The sequence below is a fragment of the Oryza sativa genome, chromosome 4, assembly GCF_034140825.1.
Source record: "Oryza sativa Japonica Group chromosome 4, ASM3414082v1".
Classification (NCBI taxonomy): domain Eukaryota; kingdom Viridiplantae; phylum Streptophyta; class Magnoliopsida; order Poales; family Poaceae; genus Oryza; species Oryza sativa.
In genome coordinates, this window is record NC_089038.1 from 12,833,334 (window position 1) to 12,850,210 (window position 16,877).

A 16,877-nucleotide genomic window follows, 5' to 3' on the forward strand; every position below is an offset into this window, starting at 1 on the left:
CTTTTGTTATCCCTTTTTCTTTGATTATATTTTTTTTTGCTTGCCCTGTTTACTTTGCAAAAACTAGCTTGGACTGAAATGATTCATGGGTCGTGAAATGGAAGAAATAGTGGTGATATATATTGTTGTTGCATTGATTCCCAGTTTCTTTCACGGTATAATGCAGTGGTGGATTTACCACCCGGCTTGGGCAGGCAGTTGTCCAGGCTATATGAACGCAAACTATCAAACTGGACTGATTTCTCTACGGTAAAATCCATGGATTTAATTACTTCCTGCACAAACCAAGTAGATTAGATTTAACTACTCTAGTTGGGCTGTACAAGCAGCAAGCCTTATAGGCTTACAGCCCTGTAGCATGCAATTGAGCCCTATCACAATGAATAACATATGGCATGCTCAAGCTTATACGAATCATCTTGTCTTTCAACTATTGAAAATTTTACATGCATTTTGAACTAACAAAATTGTTTTGCCTTTAATTAGTAGTAAAATGAGCGTATAGGCATTACACATGTGGGTAGCGGATTTGGTTAGACTTTCCCATGCTTTGTGAAATTCCTGGCTCCTTCACTGGTATAATGCATTACTAGATAAGGGAAGGCTCCTATATGCTAAGTTCTAATTGATGTTATTGGGTGTTCCTCTCAACACCTGGGAACTTAGTGGTCGTATCAACAGATATTCTCGATAACATCTGGTGCATAACGTGTGCTACAAATGAAGAAGAGGCAGAGGTTTTTAACCCTCTCATGAGTAGCACGCCCAACCAGGTTGATATGGTAGGACAGAGAGGTAGAGCTGAAGTGACTTTCTTGGAAGTTGAATTGAGTTGCAGGTTTGCTTGAAGTTTCCTCAAGGCTGTAGTGCTCCAAAGTGAGTACAAAAATTACTGTGTGATGGATACCATGATGATTGATGAGCTTATGATAAAAAAAATATCGAAATTTTACAGTGCATGGTTTATTGGTTTTGGGTGCAGAAATTTGGCTGCTATTTTATTCGAATTTCTATTGAGCTTGATTGTTTTGACTGAATTAATTGGGGTACCAACTCAAGTGATAAAATCATCAATCTTTTATTGCAGGCTATTCATGCCACCTAGTATTTGTGTTGGTGTTTCCATAATTTTTTCAAACATTAGATGGCATTTAATTTATTTTTCCAAGTTAAAATAATGCATGCAAATGCAATTAGGAATGCGAGAAAAAAAAACAGCCAAAACCAACTAAAAGAACATATATTCAAAGGCAAGCATCCACAGCTCATCATACTGTTTTGAGGACTTTGTTTCGGTTTCTTACATTAAGAGTGAATTTAAACTGGATTTGAAATGTAACATGGAATTGGATGGTTTTGGTGATATTCCAGCTCAATCTATTTAATATTAGGATAGTGGACCATGTTATGATGTACTCCATAAAATATTCACATTTCATTCCATTGGTGGTTTTGCTACGGAATAACGAAAAAAATCATTGGTTTAAATCTTAATTGAAAATTCTACCGTTGACTGAGCTAACCCTATCTTGAATAAAATAATATTTCTTCTGAAAACTGTTGATTTTCGTTTCGTACGACAAGTTTAGCTTTATCTATGATCAAATTTTCCTAGTCCGATATGTTTTATAGTGTATCCCGCACATGAAGGTCAGTAAAGGATGTTTGCTTTTTAAATGTTGTTGGTATATTTTGATAGCTCTAGAAGAGTTAGAAAATCTATTTGTAATTAATTTTATTACTTGTAATCATGACAATAAACCTTGATATAACAAATATGAGTTTTATATTCCCTCTTATTTTGGTTGCATTTAATGCGGTTACTTGGTTGAATTATTTGTGACTGACGTTTGATTTATCTCTTCTTGTATGTACTATTTTGAAACTCTTTTATGCACCGGAATCATAAAGGAAAGCTTATATAATATATTTCAACACTATAAGAGTAATTTAACATCAAGAGCTAAAACTTGGGTAAGTTATAATGCTCACCTTCATTGAGTGAAACCATTGCCGCTATAAAGATAGCCAATTTTGCTTCACGACATTCAAAGTTTATATAATTTACTGGTGAACATTGAAAAAAATATCCACGGTTAGAGGAGACGTCAAAACTAATAATTTGATGGAAAACATGCAATCAATATTTTATTATTTTTTCACCAAAAGGATAGAGAAACCCATTATAATGATAAATTTGTCCCTCGGGCCAACATATGTTACTATGATTGGTTTGGTCGAACTAGACCAAACCAAACCAGGCCATGAGTATATTTTGCAACCTTTCCCCCTTTTTTAAAAAAAATAGGTTTTCATTTTTTACCCTAAATATATTGCTACCATATATCATATTCCTTCTTCATTCTAGAGATAGCTTAGAAGCTTCTAGCCCGAGGGGCAATATCGTCCTTTTGAAATATATCTCGCCGATTGGACTGGAAATAACAAAATAATGGATGTGGTGTCGACCTTTGGCAAATTACCAGTTTTTGAAGGTGTTCTCCCACCTTTTGCTATGTTTACCAACAAACAAGCTATGTTTAAGTGACCTGTGTCAATATTTTACCAAATGATAATGACAATACCTATAACTTTCACTTATACATGTAACTTGATCTATCACCTATGTCTGACAGTTGAGAAGATGGTTAGGAGATATGTTCCATAGAATAATATACTGATCCTTCTCTTCATGGGCCAATCGGCCTAGAGTATATATGTGCCATCATCTACTTAACACCGTCATCAAACTCAAGATGAGAGCAGAGGATCTGAAACATTGAATTTGAGCAAGTGAAGTTAATGTTATTTCTCAAGTCTATGCATTAGGATGCTCATCAGAATAAGCGGTTCTCAAGATCTTTATAAAAAAGCATCAACATCTACAATAACAAATAAATGCACTATCAAGACATAATATTGTGGATTGAATGAAACTAAATTGATGTATATATTGATGCACTTATTTATAAACTCAGTTAATGTTAGAAAACAAAATGCAGATCACCTAGCATGATGAGGTCTACTGCATCCTCATCAATGCCCCCTTTTGTGACTAAGAAGACGAGACCATTCAACATCCCCTTTTTATCTTATGTGTGTCTAGACAGATGTGGTTCTCCCTTTTGCATCAAGTTGTCCCTTGGGCTCTTGAACCACAACCTGTGGTTGTGAACTTTGATGAATGGTGGAACCGAATCAATGGTATGGTTTGTGCAAGTACCAGGAAGGGTATAAACAGGTTGATCATGCAAGGAGCTTGGTCTATATGAACGATTGCGTCTTCAATGGAGTACCTCCAAGATTATCAGCCACTTGTGGAGTTTGGCAGGGACTAAGGGGCTTTCTGTAATTATAGACCTTAGCTAGGGCCTTTTATTTTTAAGTTCCTTTTGGTCGTGTAACAAGTTCGTGTACTTCTTAGTGCTTGGTGTGTTTGGACGCCTTATTTCTTCTCCTATTGACGCAATGATACGCTTCTTGCGTCTTCAAGAAAATAAACTTAGAACAAAACTATATGACTTATATTATAAAACTGAGGGAGTACTAGTTAAATAGATTCTATTCCACCATGAATACAAATTGCCATGCATAGCATGACGAGGTCTACTGCATCCTCATCAATGCCCCCTTTTGTGACTAAGAAGACGAGACCATTCAACATCCCCTTTTTATCTTATGTGTGTTTAGACAGATGTGGTTCTCCCTTTTGCATCAAGTTGTCCCTTGGGCTCTTTAACCACAACCTATGGTTGTGAACTTTGATGAATGGTGGAACCAAATCAATGGTATGGTTTGTGCAAGTACCAGGAAGGGTATAAATAGGTTGATTATGCAAGGAGCTTGGTCTATATGAACGATTGCGTCTTCAATGGAGTACCTCCAAGATTATCAACCATTTGTGGAGTTTGGCAGGGACTAAGGGGCTCTTTGTAATTATAGACCTCAGCTAGGGCCTTTTATTTTTAAGTTCCTTTTGGTCGTGTAACGAGTTCGTGTACTTCTTAGTGCTTGGTGTGTTTGGACGCCTTATTTCTTCTCCTATTGACGCAATGATACGCTTCTTGCGTCTTCAAGAAAATAAACTTAGAACAAAACTATATGACTTATATTATAAAACTGAGGGAGTACTAGTTAAATAGATTCTATTCCACCATGAATACAAATTGCCATGCATAGTTTCCTTGTTTTTGTTGAGAATATAGGCATATAATGATTTAATATATTCCATAAATAAATCATGACATTACAGATGTATACTAGCATTAACGCATCATTAGATCTACACATGTAAACTAAGCAATAAAACATGAACAGATCAAATATGCGCAACATATCGAACACGTACCGAGATGGCGGAAAGACCGGTTGCTCGGCAGGAACTACTCGCGGTAGCGAGCGTCGACGAAGGCGCGCAGGACGCGAGCGGAGAGGAAGGCGAGCCGTTGCGGACGAAAAGGGAGCAGTCGCGCGAAGCGCTTCCCAAAAACCTTATTGCTGCCTTCTCCCGGTGCAGGACGTCGAAGGCAGAGGTTCCGGAGACCTGCTCTCCCGATCGCCGGTGCACGCTGGCAAGCGGGATGGAGTAGTCCACAAGCGACGGCGCAACACAGAGTAGGAGGCAAACCCTAGATTGATTTCGTGTATTTTGCGTGAATGCGGCGGCTCGGTTTATATAGAGATAGGTCGCTTGATCAGGGCGCCCGGACGATCTCCATTCCGCGTAACCGAACCGGATAAGTCGCGCGTAACTTATCCGGATTTTTCGGAATGTTTCCAAAACAAAACAAATCCGAATTTTCGCCAAGGGTGATGAGCCAATTTTGTGGATCATTCGACGCGTAACATCGTGCACGCGCGCCGCAAGGTAGGCACGCGCGCCGCCTGCCCTACCTTGCCAGGCGAGCGAGCGCGCGTGTGTTCCCCCTCTTCTCTCCACCACACATGCTTCAAGTGGCTAGGAGGGCATCCTCCCTTTTAAGGAGGTCCCCCTCTCCTAGAATAAGCAAGGTGGTACTAAACTCCACATGCATGCCATCCCATGAGGTGGGCTTTTGTGATTTTCCAAAGAATTAATCTTCGAATGGGTCTTAGCCCATCTATTAATTCCAACAGTTTTCACCATAGTTGACAGTAACATTTTTCCATGGACATGCTCCCCTACCACCATCACTGTTGAGGCAGCATTGCCAATCAAATCTGATTTCGCATTGAAATCAACATTAGCCATTGATATTAATTTATTTACACTAATCAGTGTGGTTTTATGGTGTATTGTTAATTGCACATCAGTTCACAAGCTAGAAGTCATTAAGGAAACACTCTACACTATTTAAAATTTATGTGAAAAATTCTTCATAGTGTGTGAATATTCTCTACTTCACAGTGGTGTACATTGCAACCAAGGAGTTTCTATATTGGGCCGACATCAGTTTATTAATCATCATACATAGTTTTCACAAGTATCTTCATATTTTAGTACTTTCTAGCTAGCGTTGGGTTGGAATCCATTAGGAACCCACCTCTCGAACTCAAATAATAGCAGGTATCAGTACACAAAGTAATTGAGGGTTGGAAGAACCAAAGTACTTTATGTACAGTAGTGGAGTTGGTGTTAGAAGATGGAAGGAGTACAAGGCCAAAAGTTTGTTCAATTCCTTTGAAAAAGCAGTTGTTGTTGCCTTTGTTCTCTTCCTTGTGCTTGCTTGGGCCAGCCATAGTGAGTTAATACAACAACTCAACTTGTATTGACCTGTTGCTAGCCACCGGTCCTAGCAATCCCCTTTGCTTTAAATTCAGGTTGTTCCCAAGCCAATAAGTTGAAACCTCCTAGATCTAATGACTGAACATGAAGTGTCATGGCATAAAAAGTTACCTTCACATTTAACAAATCACTTTCATCATTCCGGCCGGGTGATTTGCTTCCAGGCATGGTTTCATTCATGATATTATCATAAAAATGGTTCTTATAGTCCATGTCTCCACTCTGCTTCGTGCTAGGAAGTAGGAACATGATAGAAGTGTTGGGATATTGATTTGTCTTTGCAGTTACAACCCATTTTTTATAGCGCAATATCCGTGAGCATATTTTCAGCAAAGCATCACAATTGCATTTAGGATATGGGCATAGTGTTGACTTCATTTCTCCTGTGATGTCCCTTTGCTTGTATTACTCCCTTCCTTCCATTTGGACAGCACCTGAACAACGGCCCCAAAAATTCAGTGGATGGTAACTGCGAAGCAAAATCAAGATCCAAACACTTTTGCATTTCCTGCTCAAAGCTAGCATCAATTGCAATACTCCTATTTTCGTCCACTCATTTCAAATCTATATCCTTGAAATTTTAGCCGATTCCTTCTATGCCCCTGAATTTTCTTCACTCCTTTATATACCTCTGAATTTTGATTTGGATCCCTTTCGTACCCTTGCCATCAATTGACCATTAGTTGACCGTTTAATAGGTATAGAAAAGTTAGTTTTACCCTTCAATATGTGAGAAATAAGTAGAAATTTGTAAACTGTATTGTTGGAAGTATAAAATTTGTTGTGTGATTATCATATGCATAAGTTTGTTGTACATAAAAAATAATATATATTAAAAAGTATGTGTAGCACTTTTTAAAATGATAAATATAGTTTTGGAAAACATTCCTATATAATATATACAACTGGAGAAAATATGTTGAACTATCATAAAAAAAAGCTACATATACTGTTTTAATAAGTAAATAAATATTAGTTTTATGTCATTATATAAAATTAAACTTTTTCATAAAAAATACCTGGTATAATAAAGTCATAAATATAATAGTCTTATATTATATAGATACTATACTACATATGAGGTGTAGGCGTTAAAACACACCCCCCGCAGCAACCCCCCCCCCCCCCTCCTCGTATAGTAATCGTCAACTGTGGCCCCACCCCAGAAACCGCCCCTGCTTCTTCCCCGCGCTCTCCATTATTTTCGGATCTAGCCCTCCCGTACACCGCAGTTAGCCAAGCCGCTCCGCCTCGTTTCCATCGCCGCCACCACCGCCTCCCCGTCCGCCTGCCGCCGCCGCCGTGTGGGAGGGGATACCAGACTTGGGAGGTGACGGCGACGAAGCAGAGAAGGCGCCCACCCTCTCCCCTGCGGCTGTGGCTTGTGCTCGGGGATGGATGCGGCGACGGGCGACGGCGACGCACTGCGGCAATGGCGAGCGACGGGCTCGGCGGGGCTGTCCCCCGCTCGAATCCGGTGACGACGGTCGTCCTCCGCCCGGATCCAGTGGCGGCGGGCGTCCCTCGCCTGACCTCGCACGGATCCACCGGCGGCGGTGGGAGGAGAGCAGCGTGCGGCAGGCCACCTTGCAGTCCTCTCCTCCTCTTCCTCCTCCCGCTTCTTCCTGCCCGCTGCCGTCATCGTGGTTGTCCTCCACCAGCTTGCCGCGTGGCCGCCGCCGTCTGCCGATGGACGTCGACTCTGACCCGGCCGCCAAGGGCAAGCCCACCCAGATGGACCTCGAGGACCAGGTACGCCGCAGCCGCTCGACTCGTCCCCACGGGAATTCTTCCTTCAGTTTTTTATTGTGACTGCCTAAGCTTGGAGAGCATCTCAATTTCTGTTGAAACACTTCAGGGAAGCATTTAGCTCTCAGAGCATTCATGAGACTTCCATCTATAATCCTACTAAACTTCTGGCTGGTTCGTTAGTTCTATGTGATCTGGATTTGGTTTGTGTAACACTAGCATCCATTGATATTCTGAATTTTTCAGGCTTCTATACATCTACAGGTTTCTGTAATTGATAGGTTAAGGGCCCCTTTGAATCACAGGGTAGAAAAAACATTGGAATAGGAAAAACACAGGATTCTGACAGGAATTAAAGTGTAAAACAGAGGATTGCAAAACACAGGAAAAACACAGGAATGGTCGTTTGATTGGAGCGCAGGAAAAACGCAGGAATCGGATGAGAGAGATAGACTCAAAGGAAATTTTCCAAGAGGTTGGAGCTCTTGCTAAATTTCCTCCAAAATCCACATGTAATGTGCCATTCCATAAGAATTTCATAGGATTTGAAAAGCTTCAATCCTTTGAATCAAAGGGCCAAATAGGAAAATTTCCTATAGGATTTAAATCCTATGAAATTCCTATATAAATTCTTTGATTCAAAGGGGCCCTAACAAGCTTTTCTAATTTATTTATTTTTTGGTGATTGCTGCTTTTGCTGGATCAAGCATCATGAGTGAATAGTCCTGATAGCCGAGTTTTTTTTTTTTTTGCAACGCATGAAGAACCATATGCTCTCATTTTAATTTTCATTTGTTCAGTCATGAATTGTTATTGCAATATATTCAGAAAAGTGCTCCCATCTGAATTTCATTTGTTCAGTGATATATTTGTGTGTGCAATATTTGGAAAACTGCCAATAGCATCATCATCAGGTTCTCTGATATTTTTTATAAATAAAAACTCTAGAAGCTTGATTCAATAGCAGTTCACTGAAATTTTGTGGTTCAACAGAGCATATCAATTGATTTTCTCTGAACTGCTCTCTACATATGATCCTTTCGATCATAGTTTTTCGCTGAATATTTTGGTTGAACAAAGCAGTTGTAGTCCCCTATGAGCTTCTTTCTGCTGTAGATGTAGTTCATGTTCTGATTTTTTTTTTTTTGTTGATGAACAGATTTCTCAATTTTGGTCTACTTGATTTTTCATCTATAGACTACAGGAATGCTCTGAATTTGTGGAGTTTTCTGCACCTCAGCTGACGATCATGGGGGAGGCTGCAACTCCAGAGAGGCAGGAGGATGTTGTCCAGGTGGCGGGTCACGCCTCGTCGACAGCATAGATCACACATGGGCAGAGGAAGCTGTGGATAGCATGATGGGTCTGCTAGCTGCAAGGTTCGTTGGGTTGCAGCTGAGCTATGCATTTTTTTAGCTCCTTTTATTTTTCTCAAGCAATTATCTTTGTGGTTCAACAAAGCAGATCGATACATGTTTTCCTCAACTGCTCAATGCATATGGTCCCGTTGATTAGGCTCTTGATTTTCTTGTAAAAATGCGTACAACCTGTCAATCCATTGAATTTTCTGCAATTTTATGGTTCAACAGAGCATATGGATTCATTTTTCTGAAGCACTCACTGCATATAGTCATGTTGATCAGGGTCTTGATTTGTTCTACAATTGTGTAGAATCTGTCGATCCATCGAATTCTTTTTTATACTGCTCTTGATTTTGTACAGTTCATTGGGTGGAGCTTTCTCTTGGGGGGTGCTTTTGCCTGCCATGGCAAGGCCAGCAAGATGGGATGAGGCTTCAGCTGGCTAGTGAGGATGGAGATGAAATCAGAAATTTACTACCTGTGAGCTGAACTCAGGATTTACTGCCTTTTGTAGTTAATAATCAGCGTCGTCGGCCCTGATCTACGTTGCTATATTAGTGCTGGCATCGATCGGTATTGGCATATGTATTAGCGGGTGGTGTTGATTTGATTTTGTTTATTAGTTTTGTGTTTTTCTGCCGATGTATCATTGCGTGCATTATCAGATTGTTGATGTAACACCGACACTGGATCAAACAATTCATGTTTGTAAAGAAATTATTAAATTGTGGTTAGGTTAATAATATGAATCATAATTTTTTACCTTCATTTGTTTTGTCACTAAATACTCCAGCGGCCTTGTGCAATCTGCAATATATTTACTCCTGTATCAGGACTAACTTATTTTACTAAGAGAAGTCCAATGACGTGCAAATATTAATTTATTTACTAAGAGAAGATTTGCAAACCAATTGGGAGTACTAATGAAGAGCTGAGAACGATCTGAGAGTAATTTATTTACTTAAAGGAGTAACCAAATTGGGAAGGGCTGAAAATAACCTAGGAGTAATTCATTTACTAAGAGAAGAAATCAATTTGGAAGTGCGGAAGTGTTAGTAACTCATTTACTCTTAGACCGAAAGACACAATAATATTGTTACTAATGGGCCAATCACCAAAAAAGGTGCGGGAGGAAGGAAAAAAAAGGTGCGGGGAATATTTTGATAGTAACTTGTTTACTTATCGAACAAAAACAACTGATAGTAATTGATTTACTGAACGACAGAATTTGTCGGAGAGAGAGGGATGAGGGAGTTTGTGCAGGATGGATGTGGGTGGGGTGATGCGGGGGTGGGGGGGTGGGGGGTGGGGGAGGGGTAGAGGGTGGGGTGGTGGGGTGGGTGGGTTGGGGCGGAGGGGTACGGTGCGTCGAGCGTTTTAGTTATAACGCACCCTGGGTGCAGTTTAGCGCGTCCCAGTCTTATATAACAAAATTATACACTTCCAAGAGTATAGCTAGTCTACAATTTCCAGATTTCCTTCATGTCTAAGGGCAAAAAGGTCCTTTTCATTGAAATTAAACATTCAACTAATGGAATGAGTATGAAAGGGATCAAAATCAAAATTCAGGGGCATACAAGGGAGTGGACAAAACTCGAGGGCATAGATGGGATTGGCTAAGCTTTCAGGGGTATAGAAGAAATTTTCTCCAACACTCCCTTTTATAGCTTGAAAGGGAACCAATTAGAAACTTGCTTGTTGTGGTGGAGGGTATGGTCAAATCGGTTGTGGCCATGGTGGCACCAATTGTTCTGTGGCCCAACATGAGTTGAATCTGGCCATGGCGCATGCCACAACACCCATCCTCGAACCACACCACCTAAGTAAGGAGGTGGCCATGGATTTCTCTTGGTTACTCCATCAACAACTTCTTGTCGTCTTTGGTGCATTTCATCGAGCACTTGTCAGACATCTCATTTTCCACACTGATGACGGTGTCAAGCTTCAGCCCATGAACTCCATCAAATCTGTGATTACCCCCCAGAGGCCTAGCCATGAGAAGGAATGAACCTACTACAAGCGACGGTGTTGACTTCAAGGCCCATTATTAAACACGGCATAAGTGTGTTCTGGTTTATGTTAGCAATTGATATCGGTGCCAAGTTACTCACGGATTGGATGAACACAACAATGTCTTTGGACACACATGCCTTGTTTTAGAACAAAACCACGACTTCACACACATGCCTTGTTTTATAACAAAACCACGACTTCATCGGTACCACCCTTGACGTCGAGGCCCAACATCAAACACTTGGCATCCGTCTCCTTGGAACAATCAGGGGTTTCAAGGTCAGGGTTAGTGTCGAGGCTGGTGCATTTCATCGAACACTTCCAAGGTATGACTTTGGGAAGGTGCTTGGTGACAATGTAGGTAACGTGATCCTTGTCCTTACCATCCTCAAGCTCCAAGGTGACAATTAGAACGGTATCCTCGTTGATGGGCTTGAACTCGCCGTCTCCTATGTGACGTTGTTATTGGGGCAAGCCGAGCACATGGTGGGTTCTATAGGAGGCGATGCCATGGGTGGTTGAGATGATGCCACCTTGAAGATGGCCGTGGTCGGGTGGTAATATCCTCCATGATTGTTGTTCTTCACCGCATGGACTTTCTCCAACAATTTGGTTATCTTCTCCCCACGGCTAATCATGGTGAACATGGGGTGGTTTTGGCAGAGAATTTGTTTAGCAAAGAAGAGGTTGTGATACCAATTTGTTATGAACCCACTTTGCCAACAAAAATATTAATAGGTATCAGTACAATGAACAAGTGCTTGAGGGTTGAAAGAAGCAGTTAGTGGGGTTGGAGTAGGTCAGTCAAAAAAGCTTGAGACTCATGAGCTGCTCGAGCTCGGCTCATCTCAGACTTGACTCAAGCTCGGCTCGGCTCAGCTCAAGCTTCTCACAAGCCTAGATGTATGTTTATTTTTTCTTTTATATAACAAGGTAGTAGGTTAAGAATAAATTAGTGTATATTTATGTAAAAGTAAGTTTTTTTTGGTATTATATATTAATCTTATGTTCTTCTAACATTTTTCTTTAGTATTGTTAACTTAAAATTATTGCTTTTCTAAAATATTAACATCAAAATATGCATTGACATATATACTCAGCCAAACTCATGAGCCTAACCGAGCTCAAGTTGAACCTACTTAAAAGCTCGTAGGAGGATTAGGCTCGGCTCGAGCTCCAGCCTAGACAGGCAGGATGACTCGAGCTCAGCTCGTTGACAGCCCTAGGTTGGAGGTAGAAGATATATGGGCACAAGACTAGAAGGTTCTGGAAACTTTTAGACCATGTAGAGGAAGGAGGGTAGGGAAGTAGATCAGCACACTAGTAGAGGAACGATTTTTCCGTGCGGTCAAAAATGATTTTTGTGTGCGGATCTTCAAACCGTCTGGAATGAAGTGTCCCTAAAAATCGCTATTTTTGCATGCGGGTGACGCACCCGCACGCGAAAAATCTGTTTTTCATGTGCGGGGTGGTTATGTCGCCCGCACACAAAAATAAAAAACCGTGAAAAAAATAAAATCCAAAAAAACAAAACCCTAACCCTAAAGCTGACACCGCCGCCCTCCTCGCGGTCGCTATCATCGTCGTCGTCACCGTCGCGGTCACCGTCGTCGCCATTGCCATCGCCGTCCGAGCCCGCCTGCTGCCACCACCACCGTAGGATCCGGGCGGGGGACGGCTGCCGTCGCCAGATCCGGGTGGGGGGCAGCCGCCACCACCGGATCCGGGCGGGGGGCGGTCATCCACCGCTGCGCGCATGCAGCCGAGCCCGCCACTCCCGGTCACCAGCTGCCGCGCGCACGCCGCTGAGCCACGCGGTGCTGCTGGCCACGCCCGACGTTGTGCGTGCGGACCATGCCTAGGAGTGAGAGTGAGAGAGAGGTGAGAGAGTGAGAGAGGATAGAGAGGTGAGAGAGTGAGAGAGGATAGAAAGGATAAGGATGAGGATGGGTGGACGAGATGAAATTTTTAAGTGTTGAGGAGTGAAAAGAGGAGGAAGGATAGATTTGTAGGCAGGTCTTTATTAAGAGGCCAGTACGTGAAAATTGATTTTCGCGTGCGGGCATCTTAAGGGTCCGCACGCGAAAATGGGAGGCCAATTTTTGCGTGCGGACATGAAAACGATCCGTCTGTAAACTAAATAGCTCCTCGTCCAGGAAAATCGTTTCTCTACTAGTGGCAATGAGCCAAGCCTAGCCTCTAGGTCGCCACCACTGCAATTGCCGGATTTTGCTATTTGTTTGATACCTCCAAGAGCATGTATTGTTGCCTTTGTTCTCTTCCTTGAGCTTAGTTGGGATAGCTTCACTAAGCTGCCGTATCGGCCCGTTGAAAGCCCACTCGATCCTATCATAATCTTGTGATTTGCATTCCAAAATATCAGTTATTGCACTTCAAAGATTTCTAGTTAGTGTTTTGGGATGTATGTGCAAATTGGATCTAGAACAAAGTGAGATATGCAGGTAGGCACATTGAACTGTTGGGTTTTGAGAAAGTAAAACCATCATTCCACCACTTTCTTATATTCACCACCACAAGAAACTTCATCCTGTACCTTGCCTGGACAGTAGACACTAAAGCTACAAATGTTACTAGCCATCCGTCTTCACCAATTTCCGTCACTACTTCAAAATATAAATTAACAATTTGAAACATAATGGTCACAGGATAACATTCAGGAGTTTCTTTATTTAAAAAACCATGACATTCCTGTCAGACAATACCGCCACATAGTTTTTAAAGTTCCTCATAGCTCCATCTACGACATTGTGCAAAAACTCGCTCGACGCAATGAAGAGCCTCTCTACACATGTGCCACACACACTTTACCAGGCAATCAAAAAGTATGTGGTCACTAGTTTCTGGGAATCCACAAATGAGAGAGCTGACACTTTCATGACCTTGCTGACCTCTTTTTTTTTAAAAAAAAAAAAGTTAAGTTGAGCACATTATGTCTTCATTGGTATAGAAAATTCACTACAAGGCACTAATGAGGCACTTTTGAAAATACCACTATAGTATTGTAAAGACATTTGAAAAATGCTTCTGTAGTATTAGAAAAATATTTCTACAAGATATTTTTGTTGTAGTAATATTCTACAGACACCACGTGGTGACATCTTCTGCTTGAAATGTTTTCTAAGTGGAATTGAGAATCCCAAAGAGTAAAGTCTATCACCGGTCCCTAAACTTATACCGTTGTGTCATCCTGGTCCCTAAACTCGCAAATCGACCGTTCAGGTCCTCAAACTTGTTCAATTGTGTCATCCCAGTCCCTAAACTTTCATATCACTCATCTAGGTCCTCCAACTTGTTTAGTTGTGTCACCCTGGTCCCTAAACAGGACGGTCTAAAAATTTTGTATTAAAAAATAATTCATAACTTTTTTATGTGAACTCTAATGAAGACAAACTTTATATTAAAATTGTAGCCCGCGACACGACCTATAAATTTCTAGTTGAAAAGTTTTTGAATTAAAACTGTTTAGGGTCCCAAAATATTGTTGCATGTTTATAGATTTTGAAATTTAAATTTTAAAATTACATTTTGGGACAAAAAATGACTTAAAATAAAAAAAAATCAACTTTATAAGTTGTAGATCGTGTCGAGGGCTACAAGTTTGATATAAAGTTTGTCTTCATTAGTGTGAGGACGACCCAAAGCCTAGGTGGTGCAACGCTCCAAGGCATGTCAGCGCGAAATATCTGGATGGATGGGGTCTCAAATAAAGCCCAAATAAATACGGTAACCATCCAACCTCATCGCAGACCCTAACATGTCTTGAAGAGTGCACTACATAGGCTCTAAGCCATCGGATATGAAATAGAAGACACAACCGTTGGAATAGCCACACCAGTCGTCTACGTCATACGCCCGTCAACCACTCGATGGTGGCGACCAAAAGCATACCCCAAAGACTCGATCTCAACAAAGGCATATTCCCCGGTTATCTCAACCATTTCAAACCCATCCTCATGTGGGACTAGTCGCCTAGGAATGCAACATAGTCTCACATAAATCATCTCAAGCATGATATCCAAATAATAAGTGGTTCTAAGCAATAAGCATAATTAGTCTTAATAAGGTTCTAAGTAGTACTTGGCGACAAGCCATAAATATTGGTTCATGCGGTAAGCGTGCTACCCAAAAGCACATAGGCAAACCGACTAGGTTAAATCCCTAGTTAGAACCATCCTGGAAATCTGCAACATCACAAGCTGCATCAAACTCCTCATCCAAACAGTCATTACCTGCATAGGGGTCTGAGCAAAAACAAGTAAAAGAAAGCAAGAAATCAGTACATTAATCAAATTAATGTACTAGCAAGTCGGAAACAATCCTAGCATACTACATGTTGGCCATATTCAAGGATAAGCTGTGTATAGGTTAATTTGCATAAATACCAATTTTAGTTCACAACATTTTCCGCAACGGAATTTTATAACAATAGTATAGAGTAAGTAAAACTTAAATGTAAATGGATAAATAACACACATCTACCCCTCAAGGTAGATCATCACCACTCGCCATCATCTCATCACCATTCACCGAACTTTACCCAAGTTCACAAACAAAACATTCCAACCATTTTCCAAGTTCACAAGAGTTTATCAAAATCACCAACTATACTCATGACACTTCACCATGCCGCTCATGACCGTGAGCACGGCTAATCGATTAGTTTTAGACTCTGCATAGTTTGTACAACTTTTAAGCCCACATGATATGAATCGCTCTAGTTTGTCCGATACCCGTCGGTATCACCACACTCTACACATTGAGTGTGATCTAGAGGTCATAACGAAACCGTTACATTGTTTATTGTCTAGCATTGCACCAGCACGATGTGTGTTTTACCCACGCTACTAGCAAGGTAGCGCCACTAAGTAGCGGGCCCACGCTTTAACCTAGCGCCGTAAGGAACCCAGCCCGGAATCCCTCACGAGGCACGACACCGTTGTATTGGACAGACTACCCGCTCAAATCATCACATACCACTTGTCATTAATCAATTTCATCATATCACCAACCATAGGAAGTTCCGATAAGTTACCAAAACCCGGTAACCCATACCCTTCGGCCTACCAAGATGCAAGGCTAAACTCTAAACAACTTAATAGGTTGAGGCCAGCCCATACTTAGCACATGTGATTTGTACTGTTTTCATTAGTTGGTGACATAGAGTGGGGTCCTTAATCGACCCGGGCGAATGCTCCCCCTATCGGTGTACAACTACCACCATATGTACACCACTCGCCGCCCAAGTCTAAAAACAAGTTATCTCCATTTTCAGTTCACAATACTCACACATTTAAATTTCTGTCCAGCAACATCAAAATAACCATTTTCATATATAACATTTATCAAAACGAGTAATTTACAAGGCGGTAACCGAATATAAGCATATAACGGCAATATAAGCATAGTATAATCCCAAAGAACACAATAATTTTATTCAAAAGCACTCTATGGTTACAACCAGCAAGGATTCAATATTTCAAGGTGGATTATGCAGCAATTAGGTCATATCTACCATTCCCACATTTATATTTTTTTTTTACCAAAAGTAATACTAGCTAACATATGCATGTTTGCAATAGAATCATTTAGCCCAATAAAACATAGGATCAATGTGGTCAAAGGAGGGGCAAACTTGCCTTCGTTTGCAAACTCCTGAACCTGGTCGTCAACAAACTCACCCTCTTCTCCTTCGACGTATTCTTCCTCTATACAAAATATGCGTATACGATAAATACAAAAATGCATAAAAACCAAAATGCATGAAACTTATGCAGTGAGTGTGTGCTGGTCTCAGGTGGTCTCTGGTGAAGGAATTTTTATTTTGTCACTTTTTATTTACAGAGATATGCATTTTACAATTAAAAAGGTTTAAAAAGGGCTATGTTTTATTAAGCAACTTTTTTGTACAGAAGTGAACAAAATTCCTTTTTACAAAGTTACAGAGCATGACTTTAGAAAGTTAACAGAAG

At 40.9% G+C, this 16,877-nt stretch overlaps 1 protein-coding gene across 2 annotated transcripts; it reads left to right on the forward strand.

Moving 5' to 3' along the window:
- The first annotated feature begins 6,935 nt into the window (after nucleotides 1-6,935).
- On the forward strand, nucleotides 6,936-9,642 carry LOC9269354 (uncharacterized). Of its 2 annotated transcripts, XM_066310073.1 has the most exons (4): nucleotides 6,936-7,516; nucleotides 7,882-7,988; nucleotides 8,754-8,892; nucleotides 9,236-9,642. In XM_066310073.1, the coding sequence occupies exons 1-4, from the start codon at nucleotides 7,197-7,199 to the stop codon at nucleotides 9,318-9,320; spliced, it is 651 nt and encodes a 216-aa protein (XP_066166170.1). In that variant the 5' UTR covers nucleotides 6,936-7,196; the 3' UTR covers nucleotides 9,321-9,642. The 2 variants fall into 2 exon arrangements, with proteins under 2 accessions (XP_066166170.1, XP_015633851.1); XM_015778365.3 differs by lacking the exon at nucleotides 7,882-7,988 and having other exon boundaries at nucleotides 8,711-8,892.
- Nucleotides 9,643-16,877: the final 7,235 nt, after the last annotated feature.